Here is an 18,378-nt window from a genome sequence, read left to right as displayed (position 1 = left end):
ATGTTTTGATACCATTACATCTTTTGCTTATTAACGTGTACAAAATGCTTCATTATTATTTTATGTTGGTACAAAAAATTTCATTATTGTTTTATGTTTGGCTAACGATATTCAAACACATATGAATTATTGTTTTATGTTTGTTTTGCTATGTTAAAACTCATATGACAGAATGTATTGAATTGAAACGTTATGAAATTTTTTGTACTCCATCCGTCCTACCATACGTGATTGATTTCCCTTCCTCCGTCCTACCATATATGATTGATTTTCCAATTTTAACTAAAAACAAAATATCTAAAATCAGTTACTTTACTCTTTTATATTTTAGTTTCTCTTATTTTCTCATATCTTTTATTTTATTTTTCTTATTTGATTTAATAAATAGAAGTATTTTTTTATTAAATTTAATGTCGAAAAGAAATTGGCCACGTATGGTTAAACGGATTTACTGAGGGCGAGGAAGTATAATTTATGCAATTTCTAAATGTCTTATACCAATATAATTATTAAAATAAAATGTTTTGTATGAATTGTGTAATTACTTCGAAAAAATCAAATCTCTGAAATCATGTCTCTTGGCTAAAACCCCAAATAAAGATAATCAATTTGGACGAAAGCATCGCCCTACCCACACACCCAACTGGAAAATTTCCCCGCAATTCACATCAATCACCCTTTATGTTTATGGGAAGATCAATTCAATCTGCACAAAACATCCAGCAATTTGTTCGATTCATCTCTTCCCCTCAAATCGAGCCACGCCGCGCCGCCCAATTGAAACCCAAATCCACTGCTCGACCCGCCTCCTCCCCCGACCCGACCGAGCCCGTACCCGACCCGCACAAGCTAAGGGTGCGCACCCGCCTCATGGAAGCGGCCGAGAACTCTGAGCGCCAGCGGAGGACGCCGCTGGCGGATGTTGTGTCGGATTGCGCAAGGCGGTGGTTTCAAGACGCGCTCAAGGAGGCCAAGACTGGCGATACCGCCATGCAGGTGCTTGTGGGCCAGATGTATACCAGCGGATATGGGGTTGCCAAAGATGCCCAGAAGGTGTTTGATTTTATGCCTGTGTTACTGTAGTTTGTTTATTTGATACTTTCTGATTGTGTGAACTTTATGTTTGGGCGAAAGATTTTACTTTGTAGCAAGAAACAAGCATATATTTGTAAATTGAGTTGGGAGAATGGGGGATTGATGCAGGTAAGTCTTGTGGTAATTGCCATCGGGGAATTGAATTGAAGTGCGAAATTTCAGAGGAATATGGTTTAATAATGTAATATCTTAATAATGCAATGTATACTTTGATAAGAGGATGGATTAAAGTAGCTTTCTTTATCTGTTTGGAGTAGCTAAGTTTCTTATTGCATTTGGTTTTCAGGGAAGAGCATGGATTAACAGGGCAGCAAGAAGTCGGTCTTCAGTATGGAAAGTAGGCGATAAACGTCCAGGTATTTGATTTTAGCCATGCTGTCATTAAACTCAATTACTAGTGGTTCCAGCCGTTTGCTATTGCTCTTGATTGATTTGTCGTGTTTTTGTTCTCGTCAAGGTTATAATGCTAGTGATTCAGATTCAGACGAAGCAGAAGAAGTCTCAAATAGTTAAATGAGTGTACATCAATGATAATGTGAGTCCTCTTCTCGCCACAAGTCATCGAGCTCTCTCTTCTTGTTCCCCCTGTTATCAACAGTGTTTTACTGAAATTGGTTTGTGTTTAGGTTTCTTGTTAAGATATGTAATCTCTTCTCTCCTTTTCTTATCTACTTATCATTTATGAGCATCTTTTCACTTTAATGTTATAACCATACTTTTGTAATGAATGGAATGATATTTGCTATTAATGGAATTGATGCAATGCAACCAACAAAGGAGGCTTAATGTTAGGGTACAATAGGTCTGATTGATTGTACATAGCGCACAAAGTTTCGCATTAACTTTTAAGTAGAGCTCCACAAGGTGCAACACAACCAATACAACTACTGTAATACTATATGTATTCGTTTCAGCTTCCCAGACATATATACTCTGTGAAAGAAGGATATCAATACTTGTTTAAGCTATAGTAAAACCTGTTTTATTGCAGTGTACTTCTATGCTGCCTGGAATCTCTGGCTGCCATGCTTCTGTAACTGCTTCGTTCTGACCTCACACATTTTCCTTCAAATTAAGCTATTGTTTGGATCTTATCATCTTCAAGTGCTCAATTTCCAAATTGCGTTTTCTTGTTCTATGGTCATCTGTATGCATCTTAACACAGCTCTTCATTGTTGTTGCCTTGTTGGATCACTCCATCCCTTTTCTTTTGATTCTTCCGAGTTTGGCTGATATGCCGTATATCTATGGATTCTGGTTACTATGGGAAAACATTTATTCCGTTTATATTTGCTGGGTTTCAACTATGTAAACTACTCGTGCACACACACAGGAAAATAATATTTTCATTGCGAAACACCACTTGATCAATAAGCACTCTTAACCTCATGTGGATCTTGAAAATGTGAGGTTTTGAGCATAATTACATGGCTCTATAAATAGCTTGGACTCAAGAAGATAACTTATACTCCATTTGAGTCCTAACATGTTAGGGTAACAAAACATTTCAATACCATTTCCTTAAATAACATAATCACATTCTAATCCTTAGACAAGATGTCCAGCGATCTATCTGCTTTCACGTCTGTCCTTCCTCCACTTCCATGGCATCTCCGGGTTCAGAGATGAGCATAAACCCACCCGTTTTGCACGAGCCTCTTTCTCCCACTACATCATATACAACACAAGAATGGATTCATAAATATAAAGGCCTATCCAAAATAACACACCAAGAAAATGTGTATTAGGATGATAACCTTATCCAGCTCCGGACATCGATCATAGGCTTTGTAGTGCCATGCTAGCCCCTTCTTAATCATCAACTCCTGTCAGAAACCCAAAACTCTTATTATCAGATTGTATTTAGATGTTAACCAAAAGAATGGTGCATAAATCTGATCACACAACCTGAACAAAGACGCCGTTGCAATATACATCTCCCACGCACCTACCATAATGATCTTCACCGAACACAAGTACTCTTAGACACTTGTTCTGCACAATATTCACCAGTTATTCCTTGGCTTCTTGTCCGAATGGCATTTTGCGCTCGGGTGCATCACTGTTTAAGTAAGTCCACACACATCAGAAATGGCTCAACAAACACCAAATGCATTCAAGAAATCTCTACCTTAGCTGTATTCTGTATTTTTTGGCAAGAACCTCCTCATTTTGAAGTTTTATCACCCTGCATACAAAGCCTAATCAGCATCGATTATCCGATCTCAACATTGATCTGCAAGCCAAGAGATAACACATCCAACCTGTATCCATCATCAATAATAAGCTTGTGGAGTTCATCAGCATCACCATAGTTCCTCCTTGCACGAGCCTTAGCTTTTTCATCAGCTGCAACTTGGACTACTCTAGGAACATTTGCAGACTCCCTAGGGTCTGCAACACTTACGTATACAGTTATTGTATCGCCATCCGCCACAGCCCTCGGGTCTACCTGCTTCAATTGTATAGTTATTGAGTCAGAAACAGCTGCTGATTTCAGACTGTAGGAAAGGTTGAAAGAAAGCATCTTTCTTTTCTTATTAGTACAGTATGTACTTCGAACATGAGACCTTGAGGCTCGGACGGAGGAGCCAAGGTGGTGAGCTCCGCCAAAGAGTGAGGCAGAGGAAGGCCATAGTAAGCTAACAGACCTTCAAAAGCAAAGCAACCAAGATTACAAATATCCACATTTTTCTACTAATTATTGCAAAAATGGTTGTAAGGCCGTCAGTTTCTGTGCTTAAGAAAGGAAACAACATGCACGTGTGTGCTAAGGCGTTAAGCACGCCACTGGAGATCCTTAAGTACGCAGCTGATGCGTGCATTTTGTGCATAAGCATTTCTAGTTTTCACGTTTCAGGTACTTATTCAATTTATTTCATTTCAACAATAAGGGCATTTTAGTCCAAAATATGCAGAAACATCTCAAACGTGCAAACCTCAAAATCAAAATCCAGTGTAGAAAAGCATATGATTAGTGTAAGAAGATAGGCAGAAAAGCACGTGAATAGTGCAAGTGCTCAAAATTAAAGTGTTTTTGCTTGAACATTGTTGCTGATGCGATAAGAAACCTCGACGTCAGCCTTTTTGATTTCTCTCGAGAGTCCGAATTACTAGCCGGGAGGCTTCTTCTGCCGATTTAGGTGGTGGTTTTGTCTCTCTCCATGCTCCGGCTAGAATTGCAGTTGGTCTCCTATGAGGGTTGTGGTTTGTAACTACCGTCTCGAAGCCGAGCTTGTGACGTCCAAAACTAATTCTAATCCTGGAACTTATTTGTTAGAATTATTTTTGAATTGATTGATAAATTATGTTGTTACTTATGATGCATTAGTATGATGTTGCAAATTTTTTTGAACCAAGAAAACTATTTATAGAGATTGAAGTTTGAAATGTACAAATTTCAAGAACAAGTGGGATCAAACAATGAAGTAGGTGTTCTTGAAGAAAAACATTTCCTAAAGATTGAAGAATGTGTTTCCCAAATTGATGTTGACAAATTAGGCTACAAAAATCGAATGCTAAAGTTTGTAATTGTGTTGTTGTGTGTTCTAATTGGATTGATCATCTTCCATATCATCTTTAATCAGTTGAAATTTGTTATCAATAGGAAAAAGATTGAATATCAATCAAAGTTCATGACTTATTAATACAAGTACTGAGATAAGTCCTATTTAAACAAACTAAGAGTATATTAATACTTAAACGAATAAAATTGAAAGATTTAAGAATACGTGAATTATAATATTGAATTTTAGAGAAACGACATGATTTGCATTATGATATATATAGATGGAACTTAGAGATGCATGATGCATGACATTATTAGAAAGAAAAAGATAAAATATACTATCATGTAAAAGGATACATGAGTAGTTGAGTAAAACTAGAAGGAACTTGAGAAAGAAGAAGGACATGGAGGTATGGGAATCTCGACAGTTCCCTCCAACATTAGCAAAACTTTCTTCATAGTTGGACGCAGTGACGGATCATATTGCACACACCATATCCCTATCTTCACCATCCTCTCCACGTTCCTCTCCTCCACCATCTCGTCCCCGACCAAACTCTCAATCTTTCCCGTTGCATAACAGTCGTAAACCCATTCCTCAAGAATTGCCTCATCCTCATTCTTGCTCGAATCAACACACTTCCTACAACATATGATCTCCAGCAGCATCACTCCAAAGCTATACACATCCGCTTTCACTGTGATTGCCTGCTTTTGGAACCACTCTGGTGCAACATAGCCTTTAGTCCCTCTTATCCCAGTATATGTTTTAGTCTGATCTTGTTTTAGAAGCTTCGCAAGCCCAAAGTCTGATATCTTTGCGCACCAGTTTCCATCCATGAGTATGTTCTGAGGCTTTATATCGCAGTGAATGATCTGCGTCTCACACTCTTGGTGCAAATACAATATCCCTCTCGATATATCTCGAGCGATATCCATCCGTTCCTCCCAGATCGGCTGTTTCTCTTGATTGAAAAGTATGTCAGCGAGGGATCCGTTGCTCATGTACTCAAACACCAACAGTTTGTTGACTCCATCGAAGCAGTAACCTAGGAGCCGGACTAGGTTCCTATGATACATCTTCCCAATCGTCGTCAACTCTGTCTTGAACTCTATCTCTCCTTGTGCAAATTCCTTCTCCAACCTCTTCACTGCCACCATTTTCTGCTGCAGAACCCCTTTGAACACCGTACCAGATGCTCCTCTCCCCAGCTCTTCCATGAAACCATTTGTTGCTTTGGACAGATGTTCGAATGTGAACAATTGCAGCGAAATTCCCTCCGCAAAGCTAGCTTCATCTCCCTTGCTGATCTTGTTGTAGTCCTTCCGTTTCTTGTGAGCAAGCATCACAGAAACTGACAAGGCCAAGATGCCTATAGTCATAACCACAATGCTGATGATTAAAAGGTCTATACGCCGCTCTTTCTTGATGATTCTTGTATTGTCGGAATTGCCTCCCATGTTGGATAGCGTGGTTGTACTGACGCGAACGAAAGCTATGTTTGAGTTTTCCGTAGACCTTCTGCCGAATCTTAACGGAAGCCTTTGCTTCTTGCATTGATTGTCTTTAAAGAAGGCTGCTTCGCAGTTGCAGTCATCGAGGCATGCTTTGCTGCACTCTTCTTCACTCATCATCATATTCAAATTTCCATAAGAGTTATCTTCCCATTCGGTGTTTTCAACCTTTCTCATATCGTATTTCAATCTACCGTCAATTTGGGGGCAGCCCTGCGCTTGGAAGTATCTAGAACATCCAGCTGTGTTGTTGCCAGGCTGAACGTAGACGAAACCGGGAAGACACTGACATTCCGGCTTATTATCCATAAGAATGCAGAAGGAGTTGTCTCCGCAGAAACCTTTGGGATCACACTCGTTGAGCTTGGATGACCATCTCCTGGTCATGGCAAGATTACCGAGAGACAGAGAGTAGATGCGGAAAATTCCTCCGACATCAAGCCTCATGAGATTGATCGACCCCTGCGTAGGGAATCCACCACTGGATATATTCTTCAGAGGCAAACTACCGTTGACCAGATAAAGCCGGCCATCACTGTCAAGTTCTAGAGAGACATTGCCACCTGCTCCGCTTGTTTGTGTGTTATAGTAAGCGTAAGGCGCTGAGCTCGGTGAGTCGACGGGATACTGCACAAGGTTTCCATCGCCCTGCATCGTCAGCTTGAAAATCCCTCTCCCATAGTCGGTCTCGGAGGCACTGGAGAAGAGCTCTTTCCCCGATGTTAGTCGCTGGCCGGGGAGGAGGGTGTTGGTCGGGTGGTCGAAGCTCTGCCAGATGATTCTTGAATTTGAATCGTAGAGAACAAAGTTGCCGTTGTCGAGCATTGATGCCGACGCGATGGTTGTGGAGGGGCTGATGACCTCTACATCTGGGCCTTGCCTACGGCGGAGGATTAGCCGGCCCTCGGGGGTTAGTAGCAGGGAGACGACATCGTCAGGGACAGTTGGATTGGTGTCCCTATTTGCTGTCCAGACTACGGTTTGGTCGGGAAGAAAGATGCCGACAGCGTAGGTGTTGGCATGATGGGGGAAGAATCCGAAGGCGAACACACCGGAGGGGGAAAACCAGGTGGAGTTGGAGGTGGGTGTGAGGGAAGAGCCTACGGTGATGTTGGATGATCTTGTTTGGGCTTCTGCTGCTGTAGAAACGAGGAGGAGAAACAAGATTGTGAGGGTGGACATTACTGTTTAAATTGGCTGATTATTGCCTTGCTGCTGGTTCTGTTTTTAGTTTAATAAACTTAACAGGTTACGTTCTGTTTTTCTATAAGAAAATATAGAAAAATAATTTACGAAATATTTATCTCTAGTGCTTCAATTTCCACAAACGCTTTTGTCTTTTCAATTTTCGGTGTAACTTTCATCAAGTCTTGGTCTTAGAGGAAATTCCACAACATATACGTGACTTGTGGTCTTAAGGAAATTCCACAACCAATAGTCTTACTATTAGATTGCAGAAAATCCCTCTTGTTATCGCGTATTTTTCCAACAACTCAATTATTCTCCTTTTTAGCCATGATAAATCATTTATTCAATACTCTACTTATTTTGTTACTAGTTTCAGCACTATAGTTATTTTTAGCATAAAATGATAAAATACTTCCCCCGTCACCAAAAACAGTCTAATGGATGGATACACGAGTTTTGTTGAAAAATAAGTAAAATAAGAGAGAATAAGAAAAAGGTGGATAAATTAGACGAGAGAAGTAGAGAAAGTAGGAGAGAAAAAAAAGAAAAGATGGATAAATGATAGATATAAATTGTAAATAATTATTTGAGAGAAACTTTCCCATTTTTAGATTAGATTATTTTTTATGGATTGATCAAAATGGAAAAGTGAGATTATTTTTGTGAGAGGAGGAAGTAACTGCCATGGTTATGAAACCACTTTTAACATAGTAATTCTAAATACGCATAATATAAGCACAAGAATGTAGACAACATTCCGTACACATGGCGGCCACTTTGATTTCTTGGTCATGTTTTGGCCTCACTAAAGCTCATCCACGTTTCAAACAACAATGAATAGTATCTTGAATACTTTTCTGAAGAAATTTGTGATCATGTTCTTTGATGATATTCGAGTGGCGTATAACCCATATCTTTAGTCTCATGCTAATCACTTGGATGAGGTACTATCAATACTCACGGCTAGTATATTTTTTTGGTTTCAACTCTCCAAAGTTGACTACCTTAGTCACTTTATATCAATTGGACAATTGAAAACGAATCTAAGTAAGACCTATGGGAAATCATTTATTCAGTTTATATTTACTGAATTTCAACTATAGAAACTACTATCATATCTTTCCTATATTGCGCTCACGCATGCATTGCAAAGAGAGGAAAATAACATTTTTGTTGCAAAACAACACTTGATCAATAAGCAATCCAAACCTCATGTGGATCTTGAAAATGAGCGAGGTTTTGAGCATAATTACATATCTCTAATATGTTAGGAGAAACAAAAGATTTCAATACCATTTCCTAAGTGCAACATAATCACATTCTATTCCTTAGACCAAGATGGAAAGCAATCTATCTGCTTTCACGTCTGTCCTTCCTCCACTCCCACGACGTCTCCGGGTTCAGAGCCGACCATAAACCCACCCGTTTTGCACGAGCCTCTTTCTCCCACTACATACAACACAAGAAATTCCTAAATATAAAGGCCTATCCAAAATAACAGGACAGCAAGTTAACGTGTACTAGGACGATAACCTTATCCAGCTCCGGACGTCGATCATAGGCTTTGTAGTGCCATGCTAGCCCCTTCTTAATCATCAACTCCTATCAAAGCGATGAAATCCAACACCTTTATATGACACTGTGTTAAGATTTTATTCAAAAGACTGGTGCAAGAATCTGATCACACTACCTGAACAAAGACGCCGTTGCAATATACATCTCCTACGCACCTACCATAACGATCTTCACCGAACACAAGCACTCTTAGACACTTTTTCTGCACAATTTTCACCAGTTCTTCCTTGGCTTCTTGTCCGAATGGCATTTCGCGCTCGGGTGCATCAATTCCCCTGTTTAAGTAAGTCCACACACATCAGAAATGTCTCAACAAACACCAAATGCATTCAAGAAATCACTACCTTAGCTGTATTCTGTATTTTTTGGCAAGAACCTCCTCATTTTGAAGTTTTATCACCCTGCATACAAAGCCTAATCAGCATCGATCATCCAATCTCAACATTTACCTGCAAGACAAGAGATTACACATCCAACCTGTATCCAGCATCAATAATAAGCTTGTGGAGTTCATCAGCATCACCATAGTTCCTCCTCGCACGAGCCTTAGCTTTTTCATCAGCTGCAACTTGGACTAGTCTAGGAACATTAGCAGACTCCCTAGGGTCCGCAACACTTACGTACACAGTTATTGTATCGCCATCCGCCACAGCCCTCGGGTCTACCTGCTCCGATTGTATAGTTACTGAGTCAGAAACAGCTACTGATTTCAGAGTGTAGGAAAGGTCGAAAGAAAGCATCTTTCTTTTTCTTACTGGTATCGTATGTAATTCGAACATGAGACCTTGAGGCTCGGACGGAGGAGCCCAGGTGGTGAGCTCCACCAAAGAGTGAGGCAGAGGAAGGCCATAGTAAGCTAAGAGACCCTTCAAAAGCAAAGCAACCAAGATTACAAATATCCACATTTTTCTACTACTCAGTATTGCAAAAATGGTTGTAAGGCCGTCAGTTTCCGTGCTTAAGAAAGGGAAAAACACGTTAAGCACGCAACCGATGCGCACATTTAGTACATAACGTCACGGATGTTTTTAACTTTACACCTTTCAGGTACTTTTGCACTTTTTTCATTTTCATCATCTAATGCTTAAAGGGCATTTTAGTCCAAAAAAGTGCAAAAACATCTAAAACGTGAATAGTGCAAGTGCTCAAAGTTTAAGTGTTTTTGCATGCACGTGGTTGCTAATGAGCTAAGAAACCTCGACATCGGCCTTTTGATGTCTCTTGCGAGTCCGAATCACGAGCCGGGAGGCTTCTTCCGCTGATTTAGGTGGTGGTTTTGTCTCTCTCCACGCTCCGGCTAGATTCTTGTACCTTTTATTTTCATATATTGTTGCTCATATCAATTTAATGCGAAAGAAATAGATTAAGTGAAAAAAATGGATCGAGTGATTTACCACTTGCATTGAGCTTTTCTGGAGGAAACAACATGCTTACACAGTTCTCGAGGAACCTAAAATCCAGAAACACCAAAAATTAAAATCTGTGGTCTATTTCTAGAAAAACAAAAGGAAAATTCGAATAAATGTCGAAATTGGGGTTACCTGGTTGGTGATTTCAAAGTTGTAAAGATCGTGGGCGAGGGCGGAAACTCCGACGGTGACGTCGCCGGAATCGGATCGTTCGCAGAGTTTGGCGGACAGGAACCTTAGAGCGTTCCCCATTTGCAGATTTTTTTTTATATTTGGATAATTAGATTTACAATTGCCTTGAAATGATGAAATACTACTCCATCTTGCAACTGTAGTTGGGGTTTTGACTGCTTTTGCATGTAAGAATAATTGAAGATTGCAACTATAGCTTGGGTATTGACCGGCTACTACATGTTTTGTTGGGGTTTTGACTTGCTGTTCAATGTTACTCTCTGTCTCTTTCTCTCAAATTCTATTGGTGGAAATTTGAGATGTTTTCGGTTCAAGAACCATCGGTTTGACATTGACTATGCACGTTTTATTATGCTTAAACTTAGCTGTTAGATTTTTTTAGAATGTATTGATGGATTATGTTGTTAATTGATGCATTATAGTATGATGATGGCAAAAAAATTTTGAACAAAGAAAATTATTTGTAGAGAGTGAAGTTTGAAATAGGCAAATTTGAGGAACAACTACTAGTGTGATGCCACACCATGAAGGAAAACTTTTCTTAAGGATTGAAGAATGTGTCGCTTCAAATTGATCTTAACAAATTAGGCTAGAAAAATCGAATGCTGTGTATTATAATTGGATTGAAGATCTTCCATATCATCTTTAATAGTGTGTTGAAATTTGTTATCAATTGGATAAAATTTGAACCTCTATCAAATCTCATGATAACACAGGCTCCACCTTAAAAGACTTACTATAACTTTAAGTAGTACTCCCTCCGTTCTCGATTAAGAGTCAAATATTTCCATTTCGATCCGTCCTCAATTCAGAGTCACACTTCATTATTACCATAAATAGTAAGTAGGTCCTACATTCCACTAACTCAATTCACTCACATTTTATTATAAAATCAATATAAAAAATGGGTCCCACGTACTTTTTAACCACATTTTCTTTAATTTCTTAAAATTCGTGCCTAGTCAAAGTGTGACTCTTAGTAATACTCATAATGAGTTTGTAATACAGGACATTATTCGAAAGAAAAAGAAAACAAATTACATTCGAGCACACTCGTATAGTAAACTACGCTAGATAGAACTTAAGAAAGAAGTGGGATTTGGAGGAATGGGAATCTCGACAGTGCCCTCCAACATTAGCAGAACTTTCTTCATTGTTGGACGCAACGACGGATCATATTGCACACACCATATCCCTATCTTCACCATCCTCTCCACTTTCTTCCCCTCCACCGTTTCATCCCCCACCAGACTCCGAATCTTCCCTGTTGCATAACAGTCGTAAACCCATTCCTCAAGAATTGCCTCATCCTCACTCCTGCTATAATCAACACACTTTCTACAACATATGATCTCCAGCAGCATCACTCCAAAGCTATAAACATCTGCTTTCACCGTGATCGCCTGCTTTTGGTACCACTCTGGCGCTACATAGCCCTTAGTCCCTCTTATCTCAGTATACGTATTAGTCTGGTCTTGCTTAAGAAGCTTCGCCAGCCCGAAATCCGATATCTTGGCACACCAGTTCTCACCCATCAGTATGTTCTGAGGCTTGATGTCACAATGAATGATCTGCATCTCGCACTCTTGGTGTAGATACAATACCCCTCTTGATATATCTCGAGCAATGTGCATCCGTTCCTCCCAGTTCGGATGTATCTCTTGATTGAAAAGTATGTCTGCAAGGGATCCGTTGCTCATGTACTCAAACACCAACAGTTTGTTGTCTCCATCAAAGCAGTAGCCTAGGAGCCGGACTAGATTCCGGTGATACATCTTCCCAATCGTCTTCAGCTCCGTCTGGAACTCTATCTCTCCTTGTGCAAATTCCTTCTCCAACCTCTTCACCGCCACCATTTTCTGGCCATTATGTAAAACCCCTTTGAAAACCGTGCCAGATGCTCCTCTCCCCAACTCATCCTTGAAGCCATTTGTTGCTTCAAACAGATGCTCGAATGTGAATACTTGCAGTGAAATGCCCTCAGCAAAGTTAGCTCCATCATCCTTGCTGATCTTCTTGTAGTCCTTCCGTTTCTTGTGAGTGATGATCAATGAAATGGACAAGGCCAATACACCTATAAACATAAGCACAATGCCGGCGATGAGGTAGTGACTACGCCATTCTTTCTTGATGATTCTCTCATGGTCGGAATCGCCTCCCATGTCGGGTACAATGGCTGTACTAACACGAACAAGAGCCATGTTTGAATTTCGCAGAGACCCTCTTCCGAATCTTAACGGAAGCCTCTGTTTTGTGCATTCGCCGTCTTTAAAGAAGGCTGCTTTGCAGCTGCAATCATCGAGGCATGCTTTGCTGCATTCTTTTTCACTTATCATCATTTTCAAACTCTCATACGAGTTATCCTCCCATTCCGTGTTTTCGATTGTTTTCATTTCGTAGTTCAATCCACCATCAACTATGGGACAGCCCTGCATGGAGAAGGTTCTAGAACATCCGGCTGTGTTGTTGCCGGAATGAGCAGAGACGAAACCGGGAAGACACTGACATTCCGGCACATTATCAATCAGAATGCAGAAGGAGTTGACACCGCAGAAGCCTTTGGGATGACACAAATCGTAGGTGGAGGACCATCTCCTGGTCAAGTTGAGATCACCGACAGAAAAAGAGTAGATGCGGAAGATTCCTCCGACGTCGAGCTTCATGAGATTGACGTATCCCTGTGTAGGGAATCCACCATCGCATATATTCTTCAGAGGCAAGCTACCGTTGAGCAGATAAAGAAGGCCGTCGCTGTCGAGGTTGAGAGAGACGTTACTACCTGCTCCGTTTGTGCCTGTTGCATAATAAGCGTAAGGCGCTGCGTCAGGCACGTTGAAAGGATACTGCACGAGGTTTCCATCGTCCTGCATCTTCAGCCTGAAAATCCCTATCCCGTGGTCAGTCTCAGAGGCGCTGGAGAAGAGCTGTTCCTTGTGCAGGAGGCGCTGGCCGGGGAGGAGGGTGTCTGTCGGGTGGTTGAAGCTCTGCCAGATTATTCTTGTATTTGAATCGTAGAGAACAAAGTTGCCGTTGTCGAGCATTGAGGCCGACGCGATAGCTGTGGAGGGGTTGATGACGTCTACGTCTTGGCCTTGCCTCCGGCGCAGGATTAGCTGGCCCTCGGGGGATAGTACAAGGGAGATGGTGTCGTTGGGGATGGTTGGACTGGTGTCCCTATTCGCTGTCCAGACTACGGTTTTGTCAGGAAGAAAGATGCCGACAGCGTAGCCATTGACATGTTGAGGGAAGAATCCGAAGGCGAAGACGCCGGAGGGGGAAAGCCAGGAGGAGTTGGAGGTGGGAGTGATGGAAGAGCCTAAGGTTATATTGGACGATCTTCTTTGGGCTTCTGCAGCTGTAGAAATGAGGAGGAGAAACAAGATTGTGAGGATGGACATTGCTGTAAATTTGTATGTGTATTGCTATGTTGCTGCTTCTATTTTTAATTGAATCAAACTCAATAGTTTACTTTCTGTTTTTTGTGTTAGAACATGGTAATAAAGAACAAGTTTTGCGAAATATTTATCTCTGCTTCAATTTCCAAGCATGCTTTTGTGTTTTCAATTTAAGTTTGGGTCTTAAAGAAATTCCACATAATTATAATTATCATTAGTCTTGGTCATAAAGAAATTCCACATAATTATCATTAGTCTTGGACTTAAAGAAATTCCACATAATTATCATTAGTCTTGGTTCCACACCATCATGTATACATGTGTTCTTGAAGAAAATTCCACAACTAGATGATATCGTGTGATTTAATGTTTGAACGTACGAGGGAGGATAAGTCATCTCCCCCAAAACTATCTCCGTCTTGTTTTGCGTTTCAATGAAGGAATATATCGACGTTAGTTAGTTAATTGCCGTTGAAATGGGGCAGGTTGCGAGTCTATGAGTAGAATTATCAATATTATTAAACGTTCTAATAACGTCACAATAGGGGCAATGGCTCAAATATCTCTATTTGTAGTGTATTTCGATGCATTCTTATTCTCTCTCTATAAAAGTAGGAGTTGCTCTTTATCTGTACCTCTCCAACAACGTTCATTTTTTGTGAGACGCGGTCTACCCATGCTTGATAAACCATTTATTAAATGCTCTAATTATTGCATTACTATTTTCAGCACTACTTTTATCACCACCTTACATGATTACCAATAGGTGAATTCTAAAATGCAGATAGGACTAAAATGGCTCTCAAAATAAATAAAAAAGTTAAAAATAGCAAAAAATTCTAAAACAATGTGAAAGATAGTAAATTTTCTGAAAAAGTCAGAGATCTTTTTGTAGTCGGAGTATTTCACTCATTACCGTGGAATAAATAAATACTAGGAGTATTTCACAAATGAAAATTAATATTATAATCTAGAAACTCATGATCACAACACCAGAAAGGAGGATTTTCCAAGCATTTGTGTAGAAAAATAAAGGGTTTTGATTTTTTCAACATTTTGAAATTAATTAGACGTTAAAGAAGACATGATTAAGAAGTTTTTTGTAAAATAGAAAATTATTGAACTTTTCAAGATGAATTTTCAGATATCCAGATTTATTATAATTAATAAAGTAAAATATAAATGGGTATATCGGGATATGATGGGTATAGTTATATACTTATATTAATTCTAGTTTTATGATTAGAATTAATCCCTACATGCATAAGAAAGATGATAAATTTAATTTTTGGCTCTTATAGTAGTAAAGGTGTATGAAATGAAACAGTGATATGAATTATATAGATTTTTATAATAACACATTTATTTTACTCTATTACAAGAAAGCTATTAACAACCATTCATTCCAAGTATATGCAAGACCAAGACACTTGACAGCACTAAATTTGTCACATTTGTAAGCCTTACGTCTTCCAGAAATAAATCAAATCAATTAGGAGTACTAAACTATTCATATATAAATAAATTAATGGCTGAACCCCCCTAAAGAAACATGTAGTGTAAGAGCAAAACAATACTTAGATAAACAACAATGTCCCTCCTAACAATCTTGGTTCTTCTTCTCATTTCTACATCAGCAGAAGCTCAAAGACAACCCTCCAACATCACCTTAGGCTCTTCCCTCACTCCAAACTCCTCCTGGCCTTCTTCCTCCGGCGTCTACGCCTTCGGATTCTTCCCCCAACACGTCAACAGCTACGCTGTCGGCATCTTTCTTCCTGACAAAACCGTCGTCTGGACTGCTAATCGGGACACCAATCCAACCGTCCCCGACGATGTTGTCTCCCTGCTACTATCTACCGAGGGCAGGCTAATCCTGCGCCGGAGGCAAGGCCAAGACGTAGACGTCATCAACCCCTCCATAGCCATCGCCTTTGCATCAATGCATGACAACGGAAACTTTGTTCTCTATGATTCCGATTCAAGAATCATCTGGCAGAGCTTCGACCACCCGACAGACACCCTCCTCCCCGGCCAGCACATCTCTGATGGGCAAGAGATCTTCTCCAGCGCCTCCGAGACCGACTATGGAAGAGGGATTTTCAGGCTGAAGATGCAGACCGATGGATACCTCGTGCAGTATCCTGTCAACACACCGGACATAGATCCATACGCTTACTATGTTCAAAAGCCAGACGGAGCACTTAACGTCTCTCTCAACCTCGACAGCGACGGCCGCCTTTATCAGCTCAACGGAAGCTTGCCTCTGCGGAATATAACCAATGGTGGATTCCCTACGCAAGGGTACGTCAACTTCATGAGGCTCGACGTTGGAGGAATCTTCCGCGTCTACTCTCTGTCTCTCGGTGATCTCAACTTGACCGAGAGATGGTCCTCCACGGACGACGAGTGTGCTCTAAAGGTATCTGCGGAATCAACGCCTTCTGCATTCTGTTGGATAATAAGCCGGACTGTCAGTGTCTTCCCGGTTTCGTCAACGCTCAGGCCGGCAACCGCACAGCCGGCTGTTTTAGATCCTTCTCTGTTCCGGGCTGTCCCAAAATTGAGGATAGATCGAAGTACGAAATGAGAAGAGTCGAAAACACCGAATGGGAGGATAACTCGTATGAGAATTTGGATAAGTTGAGTGAAGAAGATTGCAACAAAGCATGCCTTGACGACTGCAACTGTGAAGCAGCGTTCTATGAAAACGGGAAATGCAAAAAGCAGAGGCTTCCGTTCAGATATGGAAGAAGGTCACTGGATAGCTCGAACATGGCCCTCGTTCGCTTCAGTACAACCATGGTAGTGGTACCCGACATGGGAGGCGATTCTGATACTAAATTAATCACCAAGAAAGAGCAGCGTATAGACATCCTCATCATTGGCATTGTGGTTATGTCTATAGGCGTCTTGGCCTTGTTCATTTCTGTGCTCTTCGCTCACAAGAAACGTAAGGACTACAAGAAGATAGGTAAGGATGATGGAGCTAACTTTGTCGAGGGCATTTCACTGCAAGTGTTCACATTCAAATATCTGTCCGAAGCAACAAATGGCTTCAAGGAAGAGCTGGGGAGAGGAGCGTCTGGCACGGTGTTCAAAGGTGTTCTGCAAAATGGAGAGAAAATGGTGGCGGTGAAGAGGTTGGAGAAGGAATTTGCACAAGGAGAGATAGAGTTCCAGACAGAGCTCAAGACGATTGGGAAGATGTATCACCGGAACCTAGTCCGGCTCCTAGGTTACAGCTTCGACAAAGACAATAAACTGCTGGTGTTTGAGTTCATGCGTAACGGGTCCCTCGCAGACATACTTTTCAATCAAGAGAAACGGCTTAGTTGGGAAGAACGGGTCGAGATTGCTCGAGATATATCGAGAGGGATATTGTATCTGCACCAAGAGTGCGATACGCAGATCATTCACTGTGACATCAAGCCTCAGAACATACTAATGGACGAGAACTGGTGTGCCAAGATATCGGATTTCGGGCTGGCAAAGCTATTGAAGCAAGATCAGACAAATACGTATACTGGGATAAGAGGGACTAAAGGCTATGTTGCACCAGAGTGGTACCAAAAGCAGCCAATCACAGTGAAAGCAGATGTTTATAGCTTTGGAGTGATGTTGTTGGAGATCATATGTTGTAGGAAGTGTGTTGATTATAGCAGGAGTGAGGATGAGGCAATTCTTGGGGAATGGGTTTATGACTGTTATGCAACAGGGAAGATTGGGAGTCTGGTGGGGGATGAAACGGTGGAGGGGAGGAAAGTGGAGAGGATGGTGAAGATAGGAATATGGTGCGTGCAATATGATCCATCGCTACGTCCAACTATGAAGAAAGTTCTGCTAATGTTGGAGGGAACTGTCGAGATCCCCATACCTCCATGTCCTACTTCTTTCTTAAGTTCCATCTAGCTTTTTAGTATGAGTGTGCATTCTCCATTCACAAACTAGTTGGTTTTGACACAAATTTTAATAAATTGTTTGAGTGTATTGAGCTGAGTGACAGAGATTCCTTTAAAGATTGGAGGACAATAAAAGCTTAAATCAATTATGCTAGATAGTTTAAAGGAAGGTTTTTCTTTAGTATCATCGAAAATGCAATAATTTTTATCAAGTCATTCATATGTTCTAACTTCCCAAAATACCATCCCTTTGTCCCTGAAGTTAGTTACATTTTTTATTTATTTTAGATTGTCTCCAATAGTTTGTCCCTTTTAAAATGCTAAAAATAAAACCTCACTAATTAAAGGCCATATTTTATCATAAAATGCTTTTATGTTTATCTTGTAGGCTGCCGTTTCTTCTCCAATATGCGGCTCCACCACCGATTTAATGGTACATCTCATGTTAGAGGCATAATGTACCCAAGTTAGAATGATTTGTTTGTCATGAATTTGGCAAATCCAGAGAGATTTAGATTTGCAAGGGAAACATCATTTTAGAGGAGGCACTTGAGCTACGTGGATACTGCTTTTATTTTGACAATGTTCAGTCCCTTGAT

At 40.6% G+C, this 18,378-nt stretch overlaps 5 protein-coding genes and 1 pseudogene across 6 annotated transcripts; 2 read left to right on the top strand and 4 right to left on the bottom strand.

The window, feature by feature from the left end:
- The first annotated feature begins 554 nt into the window (after positions 1–554).
- On the top strand, positions 555–2,289 carry LOC125207269. Of its 2 annotated transcripts, XM_048106548.1 has the most exons (4): positions 555–1,053; positions 1,382–1,451; positions 1,553–1,630; positions 2,087–2,289. In XM_048106548.1, the coding sequence occupies exons 1-3, from the start codon at positions 682–684 to the stop codon at positions 1,606–1,608; spliced, it is 498 nt and encodes a 165-aa protein (XP_047962505.1). In that variant the 5' UTR covers positions 555–681; the 3' UTR covers positions 1,609–1,630; positions 2,087–2,289. The 2 variants fall into 2 exon arrangements, with proteins under 2 accessions (XP_047962505.1, XP_047962499.1); XM_048106542.1 differs by lacking the exon at positions 2,087–2,289 and having other exon boundaries at positions 556–1,053; positions 1,553–1,871.
- Positions 2,290–2,664: 375 nt separating this feature from the next.
- On the bottom strand, positions 2,665–4,423 carry LOC125192436 (annotated as a pseudogene).
- A 400-nt stretch (positions 4,424–4,823) lies between these two features.
- On the bottom strand, positions 4,824–7,343 carry LOC125219936 (G-type lectin S-receptor-like serine/threonine-protein kinase LECRK3). The gene has a single exon (XM_048122033.1). The coding sequence runs from the start codon at positions 7,298–7,300 to the stop codon at positions 4,979–4,981; it is 2,322 nt and encodes a 773-aa protein (XP_047977990.1). The 5' UTR covers positions 7,301–7,343; the 3' UTR covers positions 4,824–4,978.
- Positions 7,344–8,515: 1,172 nt separating this feature from the next.
- On the bottom strand, positions 8,516–10,630 carry LOC125220495 (staphylococcal-like nuclease CAN2). The gene is made up of 9 exons (XM_048122925.1): positions 10,423–10,630; positions 10,276–10,331; positions 10,078–10,192; positions 9,637–9,747; positions 9,359–9,546; positions 9,226–9,282; positions 8,997–9,156; positions 8,840–8,908; positions 8,516–8,755 (listed from the first exon to the last, which is right to left on the bottom strand). The coding sequence occupies exons 1-9, from the start codon at positions 10,540–10,542 to the stop codon at positions 8,657–8,659; spliced, it is 975 nt and encodes a 324-aa protein (XP_047978882.1). The 5' UTR covers positions 10,543–10,630; the 3' UTR covers positions 8,516–8,656.
- An 811-nt stretch (positions 10,631–11,441) lies between these two features.
- Positions 11,442–13,880, bottom strand: LOC125192427 (G-type lectin S-receptor-like serine/threonine-protein kinase LECRK3). The gene has a single exon (XM_048089996.1). The coding sequence runs from the start codon at positions 13,878–13,880 to the stop codon at positions 11,553–11,555; it is 2,328 nt and encodes a 775-aa protein (XP_047945953.1). The 3' UTR covers positions 11,442–11,552.
- A 2,583-nt stretch (positions 13,881–16,463) lies between these two features.
- Positions 16,464–17,813, top strand: LOC125192418 (G-type lectin S-receptor-like serine/threonine-protein kinase LECRK2). The gene has a single exon (XM_048089986.1). It carries the CDS (start codon positions 16,464–16,466, stop codon positions 17,787–17,789), a length of 1,326 nt encoding a protein of 441 aa, XP_047945943.1. The 3' UTR covers positions 17,790–17,813.
- The last annotated feature ends 565 nt before the right edge of the window (positions 17,814–18,378 follow it).

Source organism: Salvia hispanica, chromosome 1, assembly GCF_023119035.1.
Source record: "Salvia hispanica cultivar TCC Black 2014 chromosome 1, UniMelb_Shisp_WGS_1.0, whole genome shotgun sequence".
Classification (NCBI taxonomy): domain Eukaryota; kingdom Viridiplantae; phylum Streptophyta; class Magnoliopsida; order Lamiales; family Lamiaceae; genus Salvia; species Salvia hispanica.
Note: the sequence above shows the minus strand (reverse complement) of the source record. Positions and strands in the feature narration are given on the sequence as shown.

Excerpts from the sequence above, each read along its gene's own strand:
- LOC125207269 (XM_048106548.1), top strand. The coding sequence starts at position 682 with ATGTTTATGGGAAGATCAATTCAATCTGCACAAAACATCCAGCAATTT. Across the intron at positions 1,054-1,381 it reads TTGCCAAAGATGCCCAGAAG|GGAAGAGCATGGATTAACAG; the intron begins GTGTTTGATTTT and ends TTTGGTTTTCAG. Across the intron at positions 1,452-1,552 it reads AGTAGGCGATAAACGTCCAG|GTTATAATGCTAGTGATTCA; the intron begins GTATTTGATTTT and ends GTTCTCGTCAAG.
- LOC125220495 (XM_048122925.1), bottom strand. The coding sequence starts at position 10,542 with ATGGGGAACGCTCTAAGGTTCCTGTCCGCCAAACTCTGCGAACGATCC. Across the intron at positions 10,193-10,275 it reads AGAAAAGCTCAATGCAAGTG|GTACAAGAATCTAGCCGGAG; the intron begins GTAAATCACTCG and ends TGAAAATAAAAG. Across the intron at positions 9,283-9,358 it reads ATTATTGATGCTGGATACAG|GGTGATAAAACTTCAAAATG; the intron begins GTTGGATGTGTA and ends CTTTGTATGCAG.
- LOC125192418 (XM_048089986.1), top strand. The coding sequence starts at position 16,464 with ATGAGAAGAGTCGAAAACACCGAATGGGAGGATAACTCGTATGAGAAT.
- LOC125219936 (XM_048122033.1), bottom strand. The coding sequence starts at position 7,300 with ATGTCCACCCTCACAATCTTGTTTCTCCTCCTCGTTTCTACAGCAGCA.
- LOC125192427 (XM_048089996.1), bottom strand. The coding sequence starts at position 13,880 with ATGTCCATCCTCACAATCTTGTTTCTCCTCCTCATTTCTACAGCTGCA.